Source organism: Rhipicephalus microplus, unplaced genomic scaffold (assembly GCF_043290135.1).
Source record: "Rhipicephalus microplus isolate Deutch F79 unplaced genomic scaffold, USDA_Rmic scaffold_49, whole genome shotgun sequence".
Lineage (NCBI taxonomy): Eukaryota > Metazoa > Arthropoda > Arachnida > Ixodida > Ixodidae > Rhipicephalus > Rhipicephalus microplus.
The window spans coordinates 536,136-563,943 of NW_027464622.1; the positions used below are offsets into that span (position 1 = coordinate 536,136).

The 27,808-nt window shown below is 41.9% G+C and overlaps 1 protein-coding gene across 2 annotated transcripts in view; it reads left to right on the forward strand.

Moving 5' to 3' along the window:
- Positions 1–6,308: 6,308 nt before the first annotated feature.
- Positions 6,309–27,808, forward strand: part of RabGGTb (geranylgeranyl transferase type-2 subunit beta) — a 44,161-nt gene continuing 22,661 nt past the window's right edge. Inside the window, exons 1-6 of one of the 2 annotated variants that reach the window (XM_075884827.1) lie at positions 6,309–6,473; positions 8,526–8,633; positions 11,308–11,505; positions 16,479–16,584; positions 17,549–17,601; positions 26,354–26,464. In XM_075884827.1, the coding sequence (XP_075740942.1) occupies positions 6,471–6,473; positions 8,526–8,633; positions 11,308–11,505; positions 16,479–16,584; positions 17,549–17,601; positions 26,354–26,464 (579 nt within the window). In that variant the 5' untranslated portion in view covers positions 6,309–6,470. The remainder of the gene's footprint in view (positions 6,474–8,525; positions 8,634–11,307; positions 11,506–16,478; positions 16,585–17,548; positions 17,602–26,353; positions 26,465–27,808) is intronic. The other variant, XM_037413450.2, reaches the window with a different exon arrangement.

The window sequence follows — 27,808 nt, forward strand, 5'->3', positions numbered from 1 at the left end:
CACACGATGGCCTAGTGCTCTCCCATAGTAGAGTACCAACTACGCCAAGACATTCACCAGTTTTTTTCTAAACACGCGATCATCATGTATTCAATGGCTGTATTGGACGGAATGGCTTTGTCCTATCGTCCTTCTAGCTGGGCGTTTTGTGTATTTATGGGCCAGCTCAAGCAGCGATGTTTAACGATTTTTTCTGTGACTTGGACGTGTGTTTTGTAGTCTCGCAACTCGTTTAATCTGACTGTGTTCCGTAAGTTGCAGTGATGCCAACCCTAGAGATTTATCCTAAGATTTAAGATCCGGAGATTTTTTTACCTCATTTTTAGAGATCTGGCGTCTTTTTTGTTGAATCTGGGAATTTCATAAGGCTGTGGAAATGTCACATTTCACGGCCTAATGAAAGGCATTACTAAGTGACCACTCTCTTTCAACTAGAAAGGCTGTAAAAAATGATAATTTAGGCTATGTCTAGTTTTTTTTTTTAATTTAAGATAGCCTTGGTGTTCTTATGAGTTGTGTGAAGGGGATAGCAGTTTTTTAATGTGAGGTTGTTATAGTCTGAATATTGCGGAAAATTGAGCTATGTAGTTGTAAGAGTTGAGCACGCGCATATCATGAGCTCCCTGGGTGATTGCTGCTCTGTGAAACAAAAGTAAATTTTCTCTTGTAGTGAATATAAACACATGTCAAGATTACGCCGACTGCGTGCCTTCACCGAGCGAAGTCTCCATGTGAAATACCTAGGAATATTATAGAGCGTAAAACTGAGCGTAAAAGTTACGAATATATTTGGCCAAACGTGGAGCTGATTGAAAGTGCAGAGGAAAGGCGTAGCTATATCAGCCAGGAATAATTGATGCGTGGGGTTTAACGTCCCAAAACCGCCATGTGATTATAGTCGCCGTATTGGAGGGTTCCGGAAATTTCAACCACCTGGCGTTCTTTAACGTGCACCCATATCCTGAGCACACGGGCCTATAACATTTTCGCTTCCATCAAAAATGCAGGCGGAATTCGATACCGCGACCTGCGGGTCAGCAGCCGACATGGAGGAAGCTCATGTCAGCCGAGTACCTTAGCCACCAGCTAGACCACCGCGGCGGGGCTATCAGCCAGTCATAGAGCGCCCACTCACACACCTTCCTCTTTGTACATACATCATCTGAAAATATTGCAACAGGGATTGCAAATGTGGAAAATTAAGAATAGCGCCTCAGCTGTCAAGCTGCAAGTACAAGAAAGGCGCGACAAACTTGCGGTTGACCGAATGATCACATCTATTCTACGATGCGTGTGCAAAGCGAATTCGACGTGCAAATCCGTCTTCGGTGGCCACAGGTGCCATTTGCAAGCACTTGGCCACAGAGCACACTACCTTATTACTTTTTTAAAAACTCAATTAGTCTGAATAATGACATTAAAAATATAATCTAAGAATTTTTCTTGCAATCTAGGGATGTTTTGAGGACCCCGCCACGGTGGTCTAGTGGCTAAGGTACTCGGCTGCTGACCCGCAGGTCGCGGGATCAAACCCCGGCTGGGGCGGCTGCATTTCCGATGGAGGCGGAAATGTTGTAGGCCCGTGTACTCAGATTTGGGTGCACGTTAAAGAACCCCAGGTGGTCAAAATTTCCGGAGCCCCCCACTACGGTGTCTCTCATAATCAAATAGTGGTTTTGGGACGTTAAACCCCACAAATCAATCAATCAATCAATCATGGATGTTTTGAGGATCAATCTAGAGATAAAATGCCTCCATGGGTTGGTCGTACGTGCTCAAAACAGGTGTTCTGTGGCTGAAAACGCTCGTGCCACCCGTAACAGCAGAGGCAGCCGCGTGCTCTATGATCTATGATAGGATCTATGATAGTACTCAGGGTAGTCCTCTACTGTTTGAAGCCAGGACGGGAGTATTGCGAACCAAGACATATCGGGCCTAATACAACGGGGTAGACACGGTATGCAGTGCATGTGGAGAGGAGGAGAAAACTGCCGAACACTTGATAATGTTCTGTAAAGGACTTAACCTTATAGTTCAGGATGATGGCGCAGAGTTTTTCAAAGCACTGGGGTATGGTGGCTAGAAGGAGAGGTGTCAGCATCGTCCCGGCTACGCCTTGAAAGGAGGCGTGCTGATATATCATTTCGCCGCGGAGCGCCACGCAAGTTGCCACCGTGATCGGTCGAGAGCTTTCGCCAGCTGCTAGCGCGGCACTTTTAGTCGCTTGCTCGTGTGCTCTCGACTTGCAAGCGCAGACGTTGCGCTTTGCCTATTTGGACTTGTTCTGGATCAATAGGTGCCAATGTGACCATGCCACAGTGATGGGTAAACAGCAAATACGCCGCTTTGCACCTGGATGCAATGCGGGATATGTTTCGCCCCGCAAACAAGGGAAGAAAGCGTCTCTCTTCTCTGCTCTTGCCGACGATGAACAGCTCGAGCAAGGCCTGGGAGCGTACGATTCCTCGCGCTGACTAGCCACTGGAAAAGAACTGCGTTGTGTGCGAAGCTCATTTCGACGAAAGATTCATCGTCCGTAGCTACAAGCATGTTATCAACGGGTTCTTTGCAACTTGGGATAAAGTTGCACCTAAGGTGGGTGGGTTCCTGAGTGAATCAACTGCCGAAGGACTCCGCGTCACTCTAACCAGCACCTAGCTTTTCCACCCGGCACAATCTCACGAAAACCTTGGGCTATAAATACTTGATGACGTCTCACCTCTGCCAGGACACGCTTAAAATCTTTTTGGAATTCTAAAGCAAATGTCTTACTCGAATGACCACCCTCTCCGACAAAATGTTTGATCTCTGTAAATTGCCTCAATTTTTACAGTTTGGCAGTCACCTTCCAGCGGAAACATACCTTCTGGAGTTCTGAGCAGTCTTCTATGTCAGGGCACATCCATAATAATTATATAAAATTGCAGAATAAGCTGAATGAGCTGCTAGAGGTGGGGCGCCTCAATGAGGTTCATGAAATTATTGTTATTTGTGAAGCCCTTCCTGACCACATTGATCTCATTGGACGCAAAAGTGACTCCCGGATCACTTATTACGTCAGTGGCTATGTGGCCCGGAAGATGGTGAAAAAGACAAAGTGCAGAGAATGTCGCAGGTTGTTGCTTCACTCTGAGAATTCCTGCTTGCTTCCAGCAGAATCATGCCTTCTGTACCCGTCCGAGTCCTTAACAGACCTGGTCAAAGCTATGGAAGATGCATTCACATATATTGCTTCAGTTTTAACAAGTTGAAAAGTGACAGCATAACAGACCTTATCTCTTGTCTGTCTGTGAAGAGGTTAAATATGGTCGGCTGTGAACACCACAAACTGGAAGTGACAAATCAGATAATTAGATTATTTACACTGACCAGACGGCATTTTCTCGTTGCTAGAGAAAATGCATCCAATCAAAAGAGAGAGAAAAAAAAATGAAGTTCTTGAAGTTTAGACGATTGTCTTGTTCTTGTTTACATTGTTACAAATCTCCCATTAACAACTGTGATGTCACTGTCTGGTTGTGTTTCACATATGCAGAAAGCAATTTTTTTGTGAACTGGTTTGTGACTGTATCTATGTTTGCCAATCGAATCTCAATGTCATATGTGTGTATGTATATTTACTGTTCTTTTTATTTGCCTTATTCACTTGCTTCAGCTGAGTCTCGTATAACTTGCAGTTCTCTCCAACCTTAATGCATATGTCATGTTTATTTTTCATGTTGTTTTTCGCTTTCGTGAAAATAAATGTCTTCCTTGTAAAATTAGACCTTGATTGCGCAAGTCATAAAAATAATGGTTGCCGATACCTTTACGTGCATTGAGACATCACGGAGAACACTGCGGCATCAAATTTGAAAATTGCACGGACTTTGTTTTGGTGTCACGCCACGGTTAGGTGCGAGGCCCATGAAAACGCGCACACCGGCGCTGGACTGCCTGAAAGGTGCCGCACCGCACTACATCAATAATAACAAAACGCCACCATTGTGCCCAGTGAGTATGGCCGCTGTGACGTAATTTACGCCACATTTTCCTCCGTGCACTGTAACCGTGTTACAGTGTACTAGAAGGGGGCAGTGGGCTCACTCTCCGGCGGAGGGTATGCAGAGTGGTGGCTCCAGAAATGTCACACGTTTGTGGTTCTCTGGTCGCACGAGCGGCGGCGCTGGCATCGTTATCAATAGAAGAAGTTTGGTAGGGACGTTGCAGCTGAGCCGGTTGTGAGCCGGTCAAGTCCTGCAGAGCAACAGAGTTTGAGCCACGTTGTGTGGCTGTGGACATTGTTGCGCCTAGTTTTTGCCGTCAGCTTTGAGCGTTACGCACCACGCAAGATGACAGTATGCTTTACAGTGCATACTGTAACCATGCCGCGACAACGGCAAAACCAGTTAGGCAGTTAGGGTGTCTAACAGGCAACGTGTTCGTGAAGAGTAAGCAGGACCGGTCATTGTTTGGCGTCCTGAAGGATGAAAACAGGCCGAAAGAATGCGAGAAGAGGCAGCACAGAGCGGACAAGCTTCTCGAATATACCAACGCAGTTTGCGAACTCCACTTGCAACCGCGTCTGTGCATATTATCGATGGGGAAAAAAAAAATGCGCATACCTCAACCATTGTCCACGCCGAGGCTGTTTTCAACTTGTTCGGCTGACCAACGTTTGTGACCGAGGAGGCCTCCTTCATCCCTCAAGTCAGCTGTACAGCTTCATGAAAAAGCTCGAGGATATTTTCAAAGAATGTTTTGCCAGAGTAATTACGCTGCACTCTGACAGCATTAAGGGCATACTGGCAATCGTTCAGCGCAGACTCTCGATTGAAGTTGGCTGCGGTGTGCACGCAGCTACCCTCACCGCGAAAGTAATTACTTTTTACGTTGTCACACGTCTACATTCAATGTGAAAGCACTGAACAATGATAATTAGGCAGGGAAGCGGCAGAGGGCCAAGCAGCTGAAGATCAGCCGTCACAAATGAAGTGAATAAGGTGTGTAAATCAGTAGCTACATGGCGTACTTCAGTTCTTGCAAATAAGAGCTTCATGTCAGGAGCAGATGCTTCGTCTGTATATTTATTTAGTTTTTCACCATGTCGCTCTACATATGTCTAACATACGTGTATCTGCATAATTATGATTATTATTAACCCCCAGAAAACTGTTGTGTCATGGTCTACAGATGAAGCAGAACAAAAATTATTTAAGCACTACAATTTCACTTTATAATAAAGGCACAAACCCAGCCAGCACGCCTGCATGTTAAAGCTTTTCGAGGAAGTAAACGTGCACTGTTTTCTAATTATCTCGTGAAAGGGTGGGCATAATCTTGTTGCGAATTCTTTTTCGGTTCGGTCTACACAGCATGAGCCGTACGTTTGGTCACTGTATCAAACCATATAATTTGTGGGATACATCATCTTTTTCGACGAGGTGTTATACTCGAGGAAACACGATATGGCCTGAACAAATATAACGCTTATCAGGAATACTCAACTAACTCAAGTCCACACCCTCCGAAACCCACCCACACACACACAAAGCGTTAACTGTGTCGCACTAGAAAGGAGAATACACAGACTGCGCCGGCTGCCATGGGACTAATTTTCGGGAAGCTGTATCGCAAAATAAAAGGGAAACACTGTGAAGCGAGAGCACCAGAAGTTCTTAATATAATGAGAGGGCAGTCAAAGCACGCAAGTTTATTACAAATGTTGAATAAATGCACGTTCCAACTTTTACGAGCGGCCATCGGCGAGCAGCTTCTGCAGGTGAAGCTTCCATTGCAGTTGCCTGTGGCGCCATTTCTTTTATGTGACGCCAAAAGCGTCCAAGTAGCGCCGGAGTAAGCCCACTGTCCTCGTCTAGTGCACTGTAACCGTGTATATTATTGGCTCGTACTTGTTTATTGACTGCAATGCCAGACCAAAGCCTCCTAGATTTTTTTCGCCTGCCGAACGAGCGCGAAACACTCGTCATCTATGACGGCGCTACCTAAGTAGGAATAAGGGTTTTTGTACTAAGCCTTTGAGATTAGAAACTTTGATGCTCGCTAACTGTAAAGGCTATGCCTTGTACCAAAGGGGTTGCCTGCTGAATGAGCGCAAAACACCTGTCATCTATAACGGCGGCACTTACGTAAGGTTAATTATAATTAAGTTTACGCCTTTTTAAAATTTTTACGTTATTTTTGTTGCATATAAGTTCCAAAAACATAAAAACTTATTTGAAGACACTCCTACTTAAGTAGCGCCATCATTAAAGTTCCGACGACGGCTGTTTCTTAAGTGACCACCGATAATCCGGCAGGCAAGGGAAATCTAGGAGGCTATGGCCAGACCAAACGGTCGTATCACAGAACACCTGTAGTATATAGGTCTTCGGTGTCCAAGCGATCTTTTTCAACCACTTTTCAACTGCCGTGATACACACGTTTCACGACGCAGACAAAACAGACTCTGAAACACACTCGTACTCCAAATGGTGAGATTGATGTTCCTTTTGATGTGATTTGTTTTCCTCTGCAAACACAAATAATTTTTTTCTGATAGGGCTGCGTTACGTAAAATCGAAAGTTGGCATAGACGTCGGAGTGGGACTTGTGCGGAGTTGTGTACCGCACAGGTGTCACCGCGCCAAACTTGTTGTATCTTTGTTATTGTTCCTCTCAATACGAACCCGTCGATTCAGTAGCGTACTCCTAACTCTGGCTAGACGTCTGCTGTGTGTGAAGTATGTTCATGCATCGTGAATTGAGAAGAGACGTGTTGTTGTCCTTAACAGGTGTTGTCCAAAACTTATCGAAATTCGTTTACAAATTGTTACTTAATCATGTGATTAAGCTTGCATGCGTAATCAGTTATACGCAATATAAGAGCGTTGTGCAGGTCACAGTGCTGTTCTGCACGAGGACTTCGTCCGCGGCGGCTTTACGACGACATGCGCGGCGTGTGGATGCGGCACACATTGCGGCAAAGTGGGCGTTCAGTGTGTGCTGTGGCCAAGCGTTTCTCACGTGTTCGGAATGTTTTTACGTTCTAATTTGTTTCGAATGTTTTGCATGGTGCAGCTGTCTTTTTGTTTTGTTTTATTTACCGGTGTTATCCTTTCATAGTTATGCTTTTCCAAGCGCGCCGAATATTGAAACTTTTCTCAAGAGCGCGCAAATGGTACTCGGCAGTGCGAAAAACGCGAAATTCGATTACTGTTTCCGCGGTACTACAGTCTGTGACGTGCCAAAAATGCACGAGAAGCTCTTCTAAACCGAAGCGTTGTGTTTCCGCCCTCTCTGCACCTAGAAAACAGTTCAGGCCGTACAGGCTTGTAGAAGAGAGAAGAGCTGCCTCGATCTGTATATCAGCAACAACAGACGTGCTCACATACATACATTATGCAGGGAATTCTAAAATAGGGGCTTAGAGGAGTATACAGGATACTCCTGTTAAGAGAAACCTGAAGGGACCAGGAAAATGTGTTTAATTTAACAGTAGTTTCATTTACTGACAGATAAACATGGGTGTAGAATTAAAGTACAAAACCAATCGTATTAGAGGCAGTTGTTCTATTTAAGCGGCAGTTTAGTTTACTGAGAGTCTACTGTATCCGATTATGCATAGCATCTGGAGAATCAGTCGTTGTGCTGTTTCAGAAACTCTCCACGAAAAAGGACCCAGTTTCTTTACAGGCGAGCATATTGTTTTTACGGCGCTAACACCCTCTCTACCCTAATGCTCAGCATAGAGTTTCTTATAATACACTAGAGGGAACTCTGGTACTAGTGTCTATGGGAGCTGCAACACACGGAGATTCAGCGAGCATAGTAATGGTGGATAGTACACAAATTTGTCTAATCTTTTTACTTTCGGCTCCGTTTGGCTTCGCATGGCTTGGAACTGCTTTGTCACGAGATGACAGTTAGCAAATGTTCAGCAGTTGTACTTCACCACCTTAACTTTCTAGGCTCACCAATTCAAATTGGGTCACTAAGTTGAAAACAGTCCATTCTTTTATTCGAAACAAAACCAAAACATGCCAATAAATGAAACCTAAAGTGCATTTGAATCCTACAAGCATGAAGACTAGGCAAATTTGTGTACTACCCATCATTCCCCTGGTCATTTGAACGGTCACAGTGCCAGAGTAGCTGCTAGTTAATTTGAGGAAACTCTGTGATGCTCAGAACATGACAGCGCACATGAAAAGTGAAGGTGATTTGCAAATAGCAAGGAGAAGCCAGTGTAATTTACTGCTCCACGAATCTTTGAACTTATCCTTGAATGAGTGTACGCTTCGGCATTTTAAACTTGACTGCAGGCACATTTTTCAACTTTTGCAACTACCCGTGAGGTTTTCCTCTAACCTCTACATCTCACCTTGGGCAGCGTAGACAAGCTTAGTATGTGCATCATTACATGGCATGGAGCATGCCTTTTAAACAACATGCAACACTAGCAGACTGAATGATTCACATTCTTATCTATATTCTATGTGCTAGAAAGTGGTGCTAGTATTAATTTATGGTTGCATTTTATTCAGGCTATGCTGGTGAAGGATGTGCATCTACCTGCATCTCTAATGCCAGAACTTAATTTGCCAAAGCACAAGGAGTACTTGGCAAGCTATGGGACTAAGAAAGATGATTATGTAAGCCGTAACAACTCACATTTTTTCCTTCTTTTCTTTTTAAATCTTACCTAGAGCAGATGAGGTGTGCATGTTAATATTTTCCCATTGAATTGTGTCTTGCTAGCCAGATGATGAAGTGTGATAAGATCCTGTGTCATGTCGATCCAAGTTTCATTGATGTTACTTGTTACTCACTGGGGTGTTATAATGAGAAGCTGCATTTATGTGGTCATTGGGAATGTATTTTTGAATAGTTTCCTGAAATGCAATAGGTACATTAGGTTACAGGATTAAAATCTATATATGGGCATTCAGGTTCCCAACCCACAATATGAGTATGAGCATGCTATAGTGGGGAGAGGGACTCTAGATTAACTTTAACATCCGTGAGTCTTTTAACATGCTCTTAATGAAGCAAAAAAAAGAGAAATTGGACTAAAAGTGTAAGAATGCCCGGGTACTCAGGTGCTCTTGCATTTTCCCCACATCGAGATGCAGCAGCCATGGCCAGAAATTGAACACGTATTGTCAAGCTTAACCGCACGTAGCATTGAAGCTAAGCCATCACAGCAGGTGTCACTTGATGCACCAGCATCAATGAAAATAGGTGCCGGCTTGGTTTTCTTGTTACTTATTTTTTTATGTAGTGGCTTCATATGCTCGTTTCGCTATAACTCATTAAAAAATTCAAATAGTTACATTCGTTATGTGTGTACTGTTGGTGCAAATACAAGCGGGCGAGGAAACTTCTCTAATATCTTGTGCTGTTTCCAGACTCAGTTATATTTATAGCGGTGGATTAATTGACTCCAAAAAATACTCTTAAGACCACTGCACACTTGAAAACTGGCTGCAGAATGATCTTTCACTGATATTTTATGTAGTTAAGCGTAACAAGTACTTTGATTTCCTTTCTATATTTCAGTTTATACTTCTCACTAGATTGATCAGTGGAGTACTGTATTGATTTCAGTTGCACTGCAAATCAATATATCACTGCAGATGACCTAAAGCAGTGATATTAAGAGTCGCATTTAGCAGATGAGTTGCCTGTGTTGCACACATGAAATAACAGGGGGCCTCCAAGGGTTTCATTATGTATCCTCATTGTCAGCAGTTTATACATGGAGTCTGTACTATTGAAAGGTAATTTTTTTATTGTGAACTCCTCAAAGCAGTGCAAAAAGATGTAACTAAGAAAGTAAGAACCTGCAGGGCGAGCTCTGTGTCTCTACCTTCTCAGTCTACGTCCTTCTGCACTGCTCTGAGGATGCATTTGTACCAACTTGCCCAAAGTTTTATCCTGTTGTTTTTATTGTGAGTCTTAGCTGAGAAAATATTAAGTTTCCTGCATTATTATACTTTAACAATCCAGTTTGCTTATGAAAATAATTGAAAGTGGCTAACAATCTTTTACAAGCTCAAATTGTCATATGTCTGTGATTTGCAGACAAAAAAGACGCACCTTTGTTCTGATTGATAAGAATACTAGAACTTGTACATTTGTCCTACTAATGGTGGCACTGGTCATTGTTGAAATGAAGACTGTAATTGTAATACATGTGTGGCTGTTATCTATGATATTAATCTGGGAATTAGAGCCATATTTACCAGCTTATAACATGCATGAGCTTCTTTTATTGTTTTTTGAAGTGAAACTTTCTTCCTTTTTCCCCTATTATGTGACTGATGCATATTGTGCTTTCGAAGCAGACATCTTTAGATACTGGGCATGTACAAGCAGGCACGCATGCTAAGTATATGCCCATTCTTGGCCATTATTTTAGCATGAGGTATGTTCTAATGGTATATACATGAACTGTCGGGCAGAACAAGGCATAAGAAGTCATTTCGGCAACAGAAGCTCTCGGGAAGAAAGTTAAGGAAACAAAAGTGAGACCAAAAGAAGCACTGAGGGTGGAAGAGACACGAGTCCAAAAGAAGTGTCAACTTGACGAACAGCTTCACTTCACTTCACTACTCTGCAACATTGGCATTTGCTGGCTCACTAATGCGACAACACAGAACAACAGCACTCGGCAGTCATGAACACAGAATCATGGCAGGCATAAGACTGACCAAGTGTAATTACACACGGCGGTTTTTAGAAGCAAAGGACATGACAATCGCAATTGCCAGAAGTGATGGGGGAGATTGAGGCATTCTAAATTTCTCATAAAAGTTCATATTTATCCTCAAGCACATAATGTCTCACCTTTGAATCACGTAGACAACACCACCAACAATAACAGAGTTGTGAACTTACAGGGAAGGCACAAGTTTGGTATGTTGCCTGTGGTGATGGTACACTGCTTGTGCAAAATGACCTTAGCTGAATTCACTTTGCTGATTTCAAATACTGACATTACTGGAGGTGGAACATAAGTAAACTGTCTCTTATGGACTTTGAAAGTAATGGTCAGTGCAAAAGAACACGCATATGCATGGTGTATAATAAATTTACGATGCATTTCAGTTGCTCTGATGAATTCCACGTCTATATAAAAGTATTTGTCATTTTGTTATGATGCATGGTTAGGCTACACTTATATGAACCTGAAAATAAGCTTCATTTATTACTGATTCCCACATATATGTGATATCTACGAACTTTTTTGTTTCTTTTCATCTTTTTTTTTGCATGCATTGCACTCTTCACAACTGAGGTCCTGTGACCAATCGGGTTTTACAGGAGTACTGCATCACGGAACATCTGCGAATGAGTGGCATCTACTGGGGCCTGACAGCCATGGACCTAATGGGTTCCCTGGACTCCTTTGATAGGGCAGAGATAATTGAGTTTGTTAAACAGTGCCAGTATTCTTGTGGGGGCTTCGGGGCCAGCATTCACCATGACCCTCATTTGCTGTACACATTGAGTGCAGTTCAAGTAAGTTCTCTTGTTCAAGTTATAAGTGCCCAGAATGTAACGGTGAAAGTAGACTGGTGAAAATAAGAATAAATAGCCCAAACGCTTTTTGGATTCTACTTTACTGACTGCAATAAAATATGAGGAAAAGCTGTGCAAAAACAACTTTGAATTTTGCCCACTTGTCTATAGACCCTTTTCATAATCTGCAAATGCTCTTTTCTGTACTGCACATTTACCCTACTAATAGCGGCACCTGTCCTGTTTCAAATGGAGACGAGGTCCTAGTTGAACATTCTGAGGCTCATCTGTTATGCGCATTGTCAAGAGAGCCGAGCCTACATTGTTCATGTCATGGCGCAAGTAAACTGCGCTTGAACACCTTGTTTGGTGAAAGTGACTAAGACCTATTAGTAGGGTAAACTGCATAGCAGGAAAGCTAGCTTTGCAACTAGGAAAAGGGTTTATGCAAGATGACTGCAGAAATGCATTTCCGATTCTGATACAAGATGCTGAAACATAAATTAGCCAGACGCTGGACCAGCTTGTGTATCTTATACATCTGATCCATCACTTTAAATGGGCCCTGCAAGTTTTTAAGTAATCGTTGAATGGCTTAATTAAGAGCTTATTGGCTCATGAATTGACTGATTGAAATTTTTTAGTATCCATCAAGTATGAGCAGAGTTACAGAGGCTTCTTCCTCATTTAAAGTGCTTTATCTCTCCTTTAGTACTAGTGAGCGTGCCTAAGTTGTGCATTGGGAGATGACCAGGGGTAAGTCTGTTAGTCAGGGCATGTCAAGTCCTTCAGCACTTTCTTTTTTCTTTGAATGCGTGGCTTCCCTTCAGTGTGATCGTGACTTCTAGTGGGCACATGGCGGCATCCTGAGGTACCAGCAGTAACTATGCAGCTCACAATGTACAAATAAGCCAATGGCTGTCGACTTAAGCTTATGGCGTGGTCGTTTAGGTCTGTCGCATTATTTGTCTAAAGAACAGAGTACAATTTCCTGCTGACTTTGAGAATTAATAGTAAATTCCAGACAGAATGCTTTGCTAAAGTGTTTGATGCGCATGCTCTCAGGAGCCTTGAATACCGATCGGCAGCGTTTTCTTGCCATGATGAACAAGTGTTGCAGAGCCCCTATTTTTGGGGCGGGAGGGGGGGCTACAAAGAGAACGTCCCAAGACCTTGTCTTTGCCAACTTCAGGCTAGATCCAATACGACAAAGCAGTAATAATGAAGGTGAAATGAAATTCACAACTCAACGGAACATATCAGTTATGACTAATAAACATTGCATATAACTGTATACCGCTTGGAACGCATTTACATGCGTGAGTGGTCAATGTCAAGGGTGATTTACGGCAACATCAAACGATCTGACTGCTTTGCTCACTCTTTATTATTCACTTTGTGGATATGCTGTGATTCTTTTTTCAAGTCTGAAAAGCCATAGCAGAGATGTATCACATACAAGTTGAAAGTTGAAAGTTGAAAGTTGAAATTTATTTCACCACAACGATACACCGTGATTTACACAAACAAGAAACAATTGTGGCATGGAAAGTAGGAAAAAAGCTGTGCTATAGCAGCTTGACTAGCCCCACCTCCCATTTGTACAAGGCAACAGAAACAATGGCACGCCAAGCTCCATACGGTGCTCACGTATGATTGAAAGAAAAAAGAAAAGAAAATAACATTCTAGTGGTTGTTTATAAAGTACAGAATAGATGCACACTTGGGTGTTTACAAACAAACAATTTTTGGGAAAAAAGGCAACCAATATAAGACGCTATAACAGAAAGGGGTACACTTAAAATTTCATGCATTTACAAGTACTGGGTGTAATTTTTCTGGGTTTATAGTTCCTTATACAAACAGGTTTAATATATCACTACTTGAAAGGAGACGCAATTGCTGTCACAATCATCTAATCATCTGATCCAGTAATCATCTGATCCTTCTCTTGCATTTAACACATCTATTAGTGCATCTAGCCTAGTATTATTTGTGTTGTCTTGCTCCTAGACAATCTTTTGGCAATTTGGCTGGCTGGTTTTCAGCATGTTCACCACCTATTTTGTGATTTGCATGATTGTATGAAGGAAGTGAAAAAATTTCATGTGAATGCTTGTAAAAAAAATGGTGGTAGTGTATAATCAACAGCTTGTCTTAGCTGTTAAATTATGCCTGCTGGCAGATGCTTGTTCATAAGAAGGGACACTGTATGAATAAGCATATTTATATAATTCAGGGGAGCACAGTGGTTGGGAGTGTGCCTAAACTTCGTACTTCTCAAGAGTCCACCTCGCAAATGTTAAAGGAGCCTTCACTTTGCAAGCTTCATTTTTTTTTTACTTGTGGGCATAGGTCAGCAAAACTTGTGTAACTCGCTCTTGAAATATATTTGGAGCTTTTGACTCACTCGTACTCAAACTCACGATTTCCTAAGCCGGACTTGCTCGGACTCACACTCACGTAAATTTTCTTCAGCTGGACTCTCTTGGACTCGAACTCACCAAAACATTACTCACCCGGACTCGCTCAGACTCAGACTCACAACTCGATCTGAGTCTGAGTTTGAGTGGGTCGAGTGAGTGGGTCGAGTGGTTTGAGTGAGTCCATCAGCCTAGAATTAGCTTCTTCGACCGTGGTGTCAATGCTCGTTATCACCAATATCTTACATAATTGGTGATCTTCTTGGCACGTTTGACATAGTATCTTTGAAAACAAGTTCTGAGGGCTGTCAAACCAGTAAGGTAACTTTTATTGGAAGAGGTCACAGCATAAGACATAATAATCACGAAATTATCTGAAAGAGTTAATGAGGGAGGTCAAGGCATTCCCCTACGTAATCCACATCTCTAATTAAATATTGAAACGGTGTATGAGCAACACTGCTTTGGATCACCTGTGAATAGACGTGAGTATAAACATGAATTCTGGTAAGGCTGATCATCATCATCATCAGCCTGACTACGTCCACTGCAGGACGAATGAGCTAGCCCTCTCAGGGCTAGCTCATTGATTGGCTTCTTGCGTATCAGTTTCAGTCATTCCTTCTTCAAGTCTAGGCGCATTCGAGACCGTACCATTCTATGGTCACTGCATCATACCTTGCCAACCACTTCCACATTCTGCACGATTCCTGGGTGTGCACTCATTATAAAGTCTATTTCGTTCTTATTTTCGCCATTAGGGCTTCCTTCATGTCCACTTGCGGTTTTCTCGTTTTCGGTAGAAGGTATTCAAAATCCGTAAATTATTGCGTTCTGCGAATTCTATTAATAGCTCTCCTCTGGCGTTTCTAGTACCGATACCATAATCTCCTACTGCTTGGTCTCCAGCCTGCTTCTTCCCTACCTTTGCATTAAAGTCGCGCATCACTATAGTATAATGTGTTTTTACCTTACTCATTGCTGATTCCACGTCTTCATAGAAGCTTTCAACTGAAGCGTCATCATGGCTGAATGTAGGTGCGTAAACCTGTACTACCTTCATCTTGTATCCTTTATTCAGTTTAATTACGATACCTACCACCCTTTCATTAATGCTATAGTATTCCTCTATGTTGCTAGCTATGTTTCTGTGAATTAGGAACCCCACTCCCAGTTTTCTTCTGTCTCCCAGGCCCCGATAGCAAAGGACGTGCCCATTCTGCAGCACCGTATAGGCCTCATCTGTCCTCCTAACCTCACTGAGCCCTATTATATCCCATTTAACACCCTTTAGCTCCTCGAATAGTACAGCTAGACTTCCCTCACTAGATAATGTTCTAGCGTTAAACGTTGCCAAGTTCAGGTTCCAATGGCGGCCTGTCCGGATCCAGAGATTCTTAGCACCCTCTGCTGCCTTGCAGATCTGACCGTCGCCGTGGTCAGTTGCTTCGTAGCTGCTGGGGACTGAGGGCCGCGAGTTATTTGACGTATGCATTTGGGAGGTAGTGGCCAGATACTGCACCAGGGTGGCCAATCCTTCTCTGGTGAGGGAGTGCGTTTCTGGCGGTGGTTACCGGTGAGGCCGCATCCCAGGCCTCTTAATGCAGTTCCATCAACACGCGGATTTTTTTTTTAGTCCGGTTGGGAACTGCGCGGCACCGGGATTTGAACCACGGACCTCTTGCATGCGAGGCGGATGCTCTAACCACTACGCCATCGCCGCAGCCAGGCTGATAGTAATGCTGTAAATGACTAGATGGGACTTTAGGTCATCAAAAGTTAGTGGAACTCACTCAGACTCACTCATGAAATATATTTTGAGCTTTCGACGCACGACACGGACTCACCGAAATTTTCCTGAGCCGAACTCATTGAACTTACACTCACAAAAATTTTCTTCAGCCAGGCTCACTCGGACTCAGACTCAAGAAAATGTTACTCACCCTGACTCACTCAGACTCGGGCTCATTGCTCAATCTGAGTCTGAGTGAGTCGACTCATCAGTGAGTTCCCCGACCTGTGCTTGCAGGTGACGTAAACCAAAAGGTGGACAGTTAAGTGCTGCAAGAATGGAGTCACATGGTAACTGATGATAATCTAACATGTAAGATAACTGGGGCAGTGAATATGCAAATCTTAGTTTGTAAATGAATGTGTGAGCACTGCCATCCTGTCACTGTCTGGAAAGAACTAGTTTTCATTTGTCGTCATTCATGTGTACCGTCTTTGATGTGATGGCAGGTTTTTTTGCCATGAGCAATGTGTTACATAGGAACTAAGGCACGTTTTCCAGGTTCAGTAGTAGGTTGTAGTGCCATCTGCTAAACCATGTATCTTTCCTTTTATTGTAGTGCTACCAAGTTTACTCTGAAGTGTCGATGGCCTTATCCCAATCCCTCCCTTTAATTTAGAAGTGCATACGTGTAGATGTATGCATGTTGGAGTGCTAGAACATATATTTTGCACTGTGTGTGTTTTCACAAAAATCACCTCGGGTGCATTTTATATTTTTTTTTACTGAACATGTCATATGTTTTCTTCTGCGTGCAGATATTAGCAACATTTGATGCACTGAATACAATTGACATTGACAAAACTGTAAGCTATGTCAAGGAACTTCAGCAGGAAGATGGAAGTTTTTATGGTGACAAATGGGGTAAGGTTGCATTAGGCTCAGTTCTAGAGCTTTTAAGTTAACGTCATTATGTGCTCTTTTGAACTTGATGTGTACTGTGGTTTTTGCTGTTATTAATTTTGTCTTTTAAATTGAGTTGCCAGTAAACAGTTTTCTTGGAAGAACTCAGAGAGCCAATTTTTTTTAGTTATTTGGGCTTCCCCAAAATAACTGAACTTGGGTACTGTAATGTAAATACAGATGATTTCCAAAATTTACTGCATGATACTACAAGGATTTAACTGAGATGACACACAGATAAGTACTAAATAATGAAGAAGGGCCTAAAGAACAATAGTAATAGTATGATTAAAAAGGATTGCGAGTTGGGTGCATTTGTAGTACGTACTAAAATTCGCATCTTGAAACTACCAGACTGGAACAGAGAAAATGCTTGGACAAGTACTTCTTCGAGCTCTTTTCAATCCTTGAGCACCTTTTTTCTATTTTGCTTTGTTTAGCATTTCTAGTGGCAGTGTTGCATGTTCATCATTGGCTGATGAACCAAAGTAACTTGTTAATGATATTCCAAGCCATGGGCGTGCTTGTGGCTATGACTCTCGCTCAATGCGTGGCTTTCTCGAGGAGAATGCATGCTTTTCTGTATGAAATTTTTACTGTCTCTGCACCACAAGGCCATTTGATATTTTGCAGATGCAATTACTTACTGCTTGGTCTGTGTGTCATGCTCGTTCATTCGCACTGCTCACAGCTGAGGGGCTTTTTAAAAATTCTAACTGTAATAGGATGCACATTGAATGCCCCTTCTCTGATTAAAATCTGTACAGGATGGATGCCAGTGATAGTATCCAGTCATTGATTAGTCATCCACCTTCCTTTATATCACTAAGTATACAGCTGCTTGGTATAATCTATTACAATTATTCTTTTATCACTGAAGCATGTGAATATGGCTTACATATCTGTTTTTGTTTTTTTATTTCAGGTGAAGTCGACACTAGGTTTTCTTTCTGTGCTGTAGCATGTCTAGCACTTCTGGTAAGTGCATCATATCTTTTGCTTCAGCAGTATCTTTGGAGCGTGCATCAGCTGTGAATAGTGTAATTTTGTTAAACAGCAGTGCACTTAAGTAGCCACCTGCTGTTGTTTGTGCCATAGAATGAACGGTCACTTATTTTACTAGTGGGTAGACCAAGTATACCCACCTTTCAATGAGAATAGATAACCTACCAGAGAGGTGTAAGGTCATGTTTGTGGCAAACATTCTCTGTTTTGGCCTGTTAATGGGTTGTTGATGAAGCAGCATTACTTAGAATGATATTCTCTATTTAAATTGAATGTAAAAAGGATGCAAAGCTTATTCTGTTTACAGGTTTCATTTGAAGGAATTAGCTGATATTGTCTAATAGGGAGCTTTTAATTATCACGATGTCCTATCTACAGCTTGATGTCTGCTGTGGACCTTGACTGAAATGAAGCATAAAATTGGAAAGAACAGTTTCGAGTTGCTAAATGGTATTGCACATGATCTATGCCAGAGTAGTGCCCAAGGTGAACATTGGGTCAGAATTTGACACTAATGAGTAAGCTGTCACCATGTGACAGCTTACCATGTGAAAAGGCTCACCATAAGAAAAACCATATCACCTTCACAGCTGAAGTCTTCAACTGCGAAGGTGACATGGCTTTTCTTTTTCTCTTTTTATATATTTGAATTTTTAATACTTAGCTATTATTCCCTAATCTATTGCTGTAGGGACTAGCCAGGGTCAGTTACAATGCAACAATTTACAGTGCTGTTGAAGTATTGCATTTAGCTTTCTCTGCTGTATAGTTGTTAGTCTCAAGTTCTCTGTTGTTTATCTGATAGGTTGTTTTTCTGAAGTTTCGCTTCTCAGCAAGCTAGTGAACTTTGTTCCTGATCTCAGCTGCCACATTATAATGCAAACAAATGCTCAACCGGTGATGTATCCAAATCTGTCAAAGAACAACAGAGTTAATGTGGAGCTCTGCCACTACGGCTTCTAATTAATAGTTTGTTGCTTACCTTTTAGGTTGTAAAGCAACTGTAGCAGTTGTGTGAGTGCGGAACCTGCCTTACTTGCACACATCTTGCATTTTTCTTGAGTATTTTTTCTCGAGTATTGATCACACCCTTCAACTAGTCTGATGTGACTGTAGGTTGAACTTAGGCCATCAAACAAGAGTTTCTGAGGGAGTAGAGCCTATGATTTTAGAGAAATTGTAAGTTCTGTTTGAACTAACATATTGTTTGAGTTCAACAATCCCAGTTTATGGCCACTTCATTTTCTAATGGTCCGCCTTGGAGGCTCTTGTGGCAAAGTTTTTTTGCATGATCAACTTTCCAACATTTGGTTTTCCACACACACATACACCCAAACACACACAGTGTAATAATTATGAGAGTAAATATGACACTGAATCTGCTATGTTTGTGGCAATGAACTTTAACACTTCCCATAAAGCAGTCACCGTCTGAAATTTTCCGACACACACTTGAAAGGTCATGAATATGTCAAAATGCAACAACACATTCCAGTTAGATTTGTAATGAGAATTATAGTGAGAGACAGGAACAATGTTGTGCACACACGGGACCAGTGCTGTACCACAAAATGAGGTTTACCTAATGCTAAATATATTTTCTTATATGTATGATAAATGCTAAGGCTCTTTCACACATTATCATTTAGAAAATTTACAGAATAGAGTAGAGTCTTTCAGTATGAAAAATTCAATTTTCAGTCTATGGTGCAACTGTATTCCTGTGTGTGCTTGTATATTTGTCCTTATAAATGCGATAGCATTAAAGAACCTGTTTCGCAGAAATTTCGAAGCTGGCATTATTGGTTTTGAGTGAAAAATCATCTTGTCCATGGCCAAAAGATCGAGAAGGATGCAAATAAAATAAGTAATAAAAATGTTCAGCTCGAGTAACAATCGAACCCAGACTGTTTGCGTGGCAAGGAGGTGTCCAACCACAGAGCTACGCGATTGTTAAAACAGCTTCGGAAAAAGAAACTATATAAATGACGTGTAGTGTAAGGAGTCTCCTTAATGCTTGTAATATTGTATGGAAGAAATGTAGAGTACGTCAGGTGTCAAAACATGTGAATTGCCATAAATGGGTGTTCAAAGGAACACCCGTTACAAAGCACTCAGATATTGTAGGCCCGCGTACTCAGATTTGGGTGCCTGTTAAAAGAACCCCAGGCGGTCGAAATTTCCGGAGCCCTCCACTATGGCGTCTCTCATAATCATATAGTGGTTTTGGGACGTTCAACCCCACATATAAATCAAAGCACTCAGATATATTTAATCATGGTCAGCTGAAAAAGCATCAGCTAAGAAAGTAGCTGCATGGGTTTCCATAGCCTTACAGACATGTAGACTGCCATTCGTGATTCACAAAAGGAACAATTATGGCATAATGGGCGCTTCACAACTGCACTTGCAGTAGGCATGCTAGGATAGCTTGAAACGACCAATATTACACACACACTTCGTTTCCTTATGGTACGGTTGAGGCATGTGCCAAGAACTGAAGCCAGGCTAGCACTTGAAAAGGCATTGTGCACAGGGCCTGATTGTGCTATCGTGTTCTACTATTGATCATGAAGCTCAAGCGTCCTCTCAAGTTTTTTAGATGTGAAGCAGCTCTTTGATTAGCCTCTGTAACGCTGTCCCTCCGTCCGCACCGCGCTCCCCTAGGTCACGCCTAGACCTGTGCGCCGGTACTGAAATTGCCGGCGGCGGCGCGCCAGTGTTTCCACCTTTGGCGGCGGTGCGGCGCGGGGGGAGGCGGGAAGTGGGGTAGGATCAAGATTCAAGAGTTGGTGGGGATATAAACTTGTACGTTGAATTTTGAAAAAAAAAAATTGTTTCCCCGGAAGGGCGAATTATTTAACATGATAGCAGCATGGTCTAAGGAGTATTTATTTATAAATACCGCTCTCTCATTTTTTGATACATAGCAGGTGTAAATACAAATGTTCAGCACCTTGAACAAATTTAATTCAACAAAATTAGTCTTTAGCGATTTTGTTTCTTCAAATTACTCAGCATCGAGTCTGGGCAGACCCATCAAGCTCATTCCAGAAATGCACGTTCTGCAGAAAAAAAAAAAAAAACTAAGAAAAGAAAACGAAAACAATACTGAGTTGATCTAACAGGCACAATATTTAGAGGATCAAATTACTGTGCGCAGAAGATGATATGGGTGCTAAAACATTCGAAGTAATGTGAACTGTCATGCAGAAAGGTGACCTCTTCGCAAAAGTGAAGATGTTCGAGAGGAGCTGCCGCGATAAAACATGCGGATGCGAAGCAGGTGAGACACGCTGGTTATAGGGACGAAATATAAGCAGTATTGCTTCTTTTTAAAAGTGAATATAACATAGTTATGTCATGTTTGTAGCGAGGCAATCAAACAACCAACATATATTCGAGTCTAAACAAAGTCTTATGCGTTGTCAGTCAGCATTGTTTTGTCGTGTTGCTTAACGTGCGTCGGAGACACCAAAGTTTTCGGAGAGCTTGTTGCAGATTGTTTCGATGTATGTGTGCCTTCTTAAATTTGATGTGAGAGTTACACCAATGTATTTAAACTGCATGACTCCTAGTGGACTTACACCATCGTTAGTATATGTAAAATGAGCAGGCTGTTTCTTATTAGAAAAGGTCGTGACTACAGTCTTTTTGATATTCACTATTTCAGTCCCGCTATAAAACGACAAAAAAAAAACACTATTCAATGCATCTTGATCGTGAGTAGTATAGATGGTTCTACAGGTAACGCAGTCATCTTCATACATTTCAAATTTAATTTGAGTATAAACGATAATTTTTTCTCAGTCATATTTATAAATAATAAGCAAAAACGGAACAACGATCTAGCCTGAGGCACCTTCTTGATGTGATATGTATGTCAGAGGACTTCGGGTGGTTAATGGTAAGAAAGTTTAAGCGGGACAGCAAGTAATCTGTTATCCATTGATTGATATGTGGGGTTTAACGTCCCAAAACCACTATATGATTATGAGAGACGCCGTAGTGGAGGGCTCCGAAAATTTCAACCGCCTGGGGTTCTTTAATGTGCACCCAAATCTGAGCACACGGGCCTACAACATTTTTGCCTCCATTGGAAATGCAGGCGCCGCAGCCGGGATTTGAACCCGCGACCTGCGGGTCAGCAGCCGAGTACCTTAGCCACTAGACCACCGCGGCGGGGCAGTAATCTGTTATCTAATCAACCAGCTTGTTGTAGCCAGAAAGTTTGTAGAAAAGCTAAAGCTTTAGCTTGGCAGACCAATTTAAAGACCTACGAATAGTCAATAAATCTGACACCAACCTGTTTTCGGCTGCTAAGGTAAGAAGCAATGTTGTGCGTAAATTTAAGCAACTGTGTAGCAACAGTGGAATAACCAGCACGAAAGCCGTGCTGTGATCATGAACGTATATTGCGTGCATTTAGGTATTCTGCAATCTACTTCATAATCATATGCTCTAAATGTTTAGAGCTGGTAGTAGGCAAAAATATTGAGCCATATGTCAGTATTATTTGCTCGTTTAGGACATTAATGTACGATGTTTACTAATATCCACAGCTGAGGAACAGCTGCAGAGAATATAAATTTTTCAAATATTATAGTAAAATAGCACGCCATTCTGAATACCACTTTAGAAACACATTTGGAATACCGTCTGAGTCGCACCATTTCAAAACCTCAACATTTAGTATAAGGTTATGTACTCCAGAGGAGCTTAATTGAAGATTAGAAAGAGCAGGTAGTTATCAATACAAAAACAGATTTGAAGTAATTATTAACAGCCTTTGCTGCAGCTTCAGGATTTGAGGATCATTTGACATAAAGAATAAACGTTGAGGCTATACACGATGCTAGACTAATCGTCCTTTAGACCCTGAATAAATTTTTTTAGTAAATGTAGCGATGACATTGTTGAAGTAGTAGTTCTTAGCTTCTTTCAATATAGCTTCTAATTCATTTTTTGATTCTTGTAATTTATCCATGACGATTGAAGCACTTCGTGCGACGAGTGAAATCAGTTATATCTTTAAGGGACATGGGTATTTTGGGTTCTATCTAATATATTTTTGGGGTGCATACTTTGATAGGCATTCATGCACAGTGTCGCAAAAATCAAGAAGAAGCGCATCTACATAGAAAAGTTCGTTACAAGCTTCAAATTGCTCAAAAGGCGAAGCTTAAGTGTCTAGTAGGGAAGTGTCATCAACTTTCAGAAATTTCAAAACAATTTTATCTCATGTCTTCGAGGAAAAAACACGCTAGGTATGAGGCAGTTTCAACAGTTTTATGGTCAGAAAACCCTTCGACAATTTAACATTTTGCACCATGCGATAGGAACACGCAGCCCCATAACGAGCTTAGGCTGCAGCTGACTTATTTTCATCTGCTCTCTCGAAACTGCCAACCACTGGTATATGGAAATGCGGCCGCTCCCAGGAAAACAGCAGTGTTTGTGAAGTAATGTCATAGCACGTAGAAGGGGTATACGAGCCGTTCGCTCATACTTCCCGCAATAGCACACACTAGCACTTGTGTCCACGCCCTCACAATTAATGTTCACAGTTGCGGATCGTGCCACACAGGTGCCTGCCTGAGTATCTCGTCATACTCCTTCGCCCAGCAAAAGACAGACAGGGCTTCCTCTGCAGTCGAGGAATGATTCGTGGTAGGCATAGAAGTGATGTTATCGCATGCGCCCGCCCTGCGATGAAAATGACCAGCTTGTTTCATCTATGCTTCAGCAGCGTTCCTCGCTAGCACTCACAAGATTTTATCCGCGGAAGCAGCATTGTGGTTGAGCACGGAAGTTATTGTTTTGGACTTTACATGGAGTATGACCAGGACAGTAAAAGGCTGTAGAAAGTGTTATAAAAGTATTCTTGCAATAAAAAAATTACAAAAAAATCGTCAAAGTGGCTTGGCCTTTTTTATGGAGAGCTGTGTCGTCTTTGCTGTAAGAAACTCACTGCTTGGTTGGATGAAATATTCCGGAGCCTCTTCCTTTATTTTTGATTTCTAATACACTCCACTATATATATATCACTAAAATTCTTAGAGGCCTCTTCGGCGTGTCTTCATGAAGCACGTGAGTAATGTGAGTGCTAAACGTTGAGCCAATCAGGATTTCGAGCTTAAGGGCTACACTTTGTTATTTCCACTTGTGCAATCGCAAAATCACAAAATCAAGTGAAATCAAACGTTTATTGCACGTGATAATCATGCAAGATGCGAGGCGGAACAGGAGGAGTGGGGTGAATTCATGGCAAAGCAGGGTAGAAGACAATTTACAAGTGTTATTTCTCCTATATGGATCATTGAAGAGTGTGTGCCCTTATTATGTCACGTGAATCACCGTCCTGGCATCACGAAGAGCACCAAAAGAGCGAGAAATGCCGAGAGAGATTGACACGCTCGATTGTGTGTCTTCAGAAACTGTTTTAGGGCCCTTATATAGACAGGCAATGCAAACACGGACAAAACATAACAATCAAGTCACTGCAAACGCCGCTCTGAAAAATCTCAAAGCTGCAGGAAAGAAGGTGAAGTGAGGTATTTTATGCCCAGATTCTTCGCTTGATTTGCTTGATTGATATGTGGGGTGTAAAGTCCCAAAACCACCATGTGACTATGAGAGACGCCGTAGTGGAGGGCTCCGGAAATTTCGACCACCTGGGGTTCTTTAACGTGCACCCAAATCTGAGCACACGAGTCTACATTTACTCCTCCATCGAAAATGCAGCTGCTGCAGCCGGGATTCGATCCCACGAACTGCGGGTCAGCTGCCACCTTAGCCACTAGACCACCATGGCGGTGCGATCCTTCGCTTGGATTAAATAACAAAAAATGGCGGCGTGCCGCAGTTATTGGTCGGCGCGAACGGCGTAAGCAAAAATGGGTGGCGGCGGCGCACAGCTCTAGTCTTGCCTTTCCTCGCAGTGTGTTCACCTTGATGTCACCCTCTCCCTAGCCTGTTGCTGCTCGCAGCGTGTCACCTCCCTCGCTTCTCCCTCTCCACCACCCGCAATGTTCGAGCGCACGTCGTGTGAACAGTCTTTTTGCGATAAAACTTACAGGAAACCCAACCAACCTCCCGTGTCTTTGCATTTCAAACAAACGTTCACTCGAGTAAACGCTACACGAAGTTTCACTTCAAACCGTTCTTTCAGCACCCGTGTTGATGCCCGTTTCAACCGGGTCAGCGCCGTGTGCACCGCTGCTGCTTTGCATTCTATTAGGGTTCCTTTCAGGGAGATGGTCCCTAATTTTGTTTTTCATGCCGTTAATACTTGCAGTCTGCACGGGTTGCAGGAAAGGTAGTGCACATTGTAGTTAATGTGATACAGGTAATGTGCAAAATATTGTACAACACTGTCTCAATTTAGGTGTTGATTTTATTTATGTTTAATCTAGCCTTTGTTGATATTCTTTTATTGTGAGCTGGGAAATATTTTTGACTTGGCTCGTGTATATGTGTTAGCAGTTTGGCATTAGCTCTTTGCAGGACATGTACGTCCCACTTTTCAATCTGCAGAAAAAAATTTTCTCCCACATCAATCATTGCTATTAGCATAATAAGTCACTCATACCTTACCTGTGTCTTTGCAATATGGAATAAATTTTTTACCATGCTTTACAATAGTGTTACAATAGCATTGAATTTCTGTCAATTTTTTTTATGATTGCATCTGAATTTTCCTCGTCTTCAGATAGATAGAACATACCAATCAAAGTTCTAGATGATTTCCTCTATTTCTGTTTTTTTCAAAGAGGTGATTTTAGCTTTCAGTGTTGACTTGTTTTGTATGTTTGTGCAATAACTTGACCGATAAATGCATAAAAACAGTCTCCTGTGAAATTATCTTGCTCATGCCTCCGCACACAATTGCGGATATTCATGCATGCAAATATATATATATTTTTCGATATTGTATACCTCTTCGAAAGTAGGCACGTATTCAGGGACAACACTGTACTCTACAGTTTTGAGAACAAAAGCTAGCAGAGCCTCCCCCCCCCCCCCCCCAAAAAAAAAAAAAATGTTGGTGCCTGCAGGGAAGCAAGTTTTGCAGGAACAGACCACCGCGTTATGAAGGTTCACAAGAGGCGCAACTGCAGGCGGTGTTTTCCTGCCGAAATGAGGTCCACACAACTTTCCTCAGCATAGCTTGAAAAGCGATGCTTTGTGCCACTTGCTTCAGTTGCTTCATCCCAAATACCAATTCAAGCAATTGTGAGGTGGTGCCTTCCTGAAACAGTGGGACAGTGTTTTCCCACTTTTTGAAAACACTCTCACCAGTTCTTTTCAGCAAACAAGTAGCTTTATTTTGAGAACATCTGTTTTATACTATTTCTTTGTAGTTTATATCAATATACCAAAGCCACTTTTTTTTTATCACCGTGTCAAAATTTTAAGCTGACCTACTAAGGGTTAAAATGGTTTAATGCTTGCATAGCATGTCTTTTTACTCTTGGTGTTGTAATTTGTTTTGGCAATGAACTGTATCCATAGGATTTGCAGGCATCTGTGTATTGTTAAGTCTGCATAATAACCGAGTGAAGAGTAAGGGTTGTGTCATTATAACCTTTCTTTTTCAAGTCGGAGAAGTTTTTGTTGCAAAATTTAATGTTAAAGTCATAATCTCATGTGGTTTCATGATGAAAGATGCTTTCCAAAGTTGGCTGATTATGCCCCTCTCAAGCTTTGCCCTCTTCCTTTGCAGAACAAACTTCACGCTATCAACGTAGAAAAGGCAGTTGAGTTTGTAGTGTCCTGCATGAACTTTGACGGTGGTTTTGGCTGCAGACCAGGCTCGGAAACGCATTCAGGCCAGGCAAGTCATCTCCAAATGCAAGCTTATGATTTCATTGCATGGTAATGATTTGTGGTGCCCAGAACCACTTGACGGGCTTGTTGACTGAACACATTCTTCCAATATGAGATGGTGCTGTGAACATCTCAGCCAAATTAAGTTGTCGGGTGTGACTCGTGGAGTTCATAAGTATAGTGGAAAGTTGACTTTGCCAAATACCCTCTGTTAGAACGGATGCAGTGTGTCGCCTACCTGGTGCTATGCTTCGACAACGTCAGACAGATTCTCATAGGCAGCTCCTGTTAGCCGATTGTTGCCAGGAAGCAAACAGGAGGTTTACATCAATGTGGTTCTTTCTAATCTACTATCATTGGTGTAGTTAGCAGGCTGTAGTAGTTGAAAGTCGGTGTTTTGAACTTTGAAAAGAATTATGCACTCCTTGAGTAACCAATTGTAATCAGCTCACATTAGCCCATGCATACTCAATAATAGGGAAATGTATAGTGCTGTAGGCAAGGCAGTGCTGGTGTCTTAGAATGATGGACATTGAGCACAGATGAAGCAAAGCTCTCTGCTCATATCAGAATAGTTTTGGTAATGTATTTTAGAGAGTCATTTAACTGGTTCTAAAGCATTTAGAAACATAAATCAAACATAAATCAAAGAAAAGGTGGCTCAGGGCCCCTTTAGACACTTCCGGTGTGCAGCATTTTGCTTATGTACTCTTTTGTGCAAAGCAGCAGTTAGCATGAGCACACAGTTACATGGTAGTGTTAAATATCTGATTTTAAAGGAGCCACATTTCACCAAGAAGGGATTGAAGGTCTGTTAAAGAGAAAATTTATTTTTATTGCATTAGTAAATTACTCTTTCCCAGTACTAAAATAGCAAACGTGAGCAAACGTGCAAAAAAAAGGAGATAGTGACGCCACCTTGAAGCTTCTGCACCAATTGCCGGGACGTTATAGATTTTGAAGGCTTCATCTAGGACCTACACAAGTTCCTAATCAGCACAAAAGAAGTTCCTTGTCCTCTGAAGAGGCCAGAGACATGTGGAGATTTTCGGGCTAAATATAGAAATGAAACTTTGACATTAATTTTCTTCTCTATTACTGAACCTGTGGTGGTGTAAATGAGAACTTTAGAGTTCTTCAAGTGTGATTAATTAGTCTAAACTGATTCATTATTTCACTTTAGTGTTCCTTTAAGCTTTTGTTGTATGGACGAAAATTGCTTGTGCCTGTTTGGGAACAAAATCTGGAGGTAAGTCCTGCAGTTGTTAGGTACCTGCATCAGTTTTATAATGTATTTGATAAGGTGTTTTATGAAGTCTGAGGTATATATTCAATTCAGATGTGGGATGGA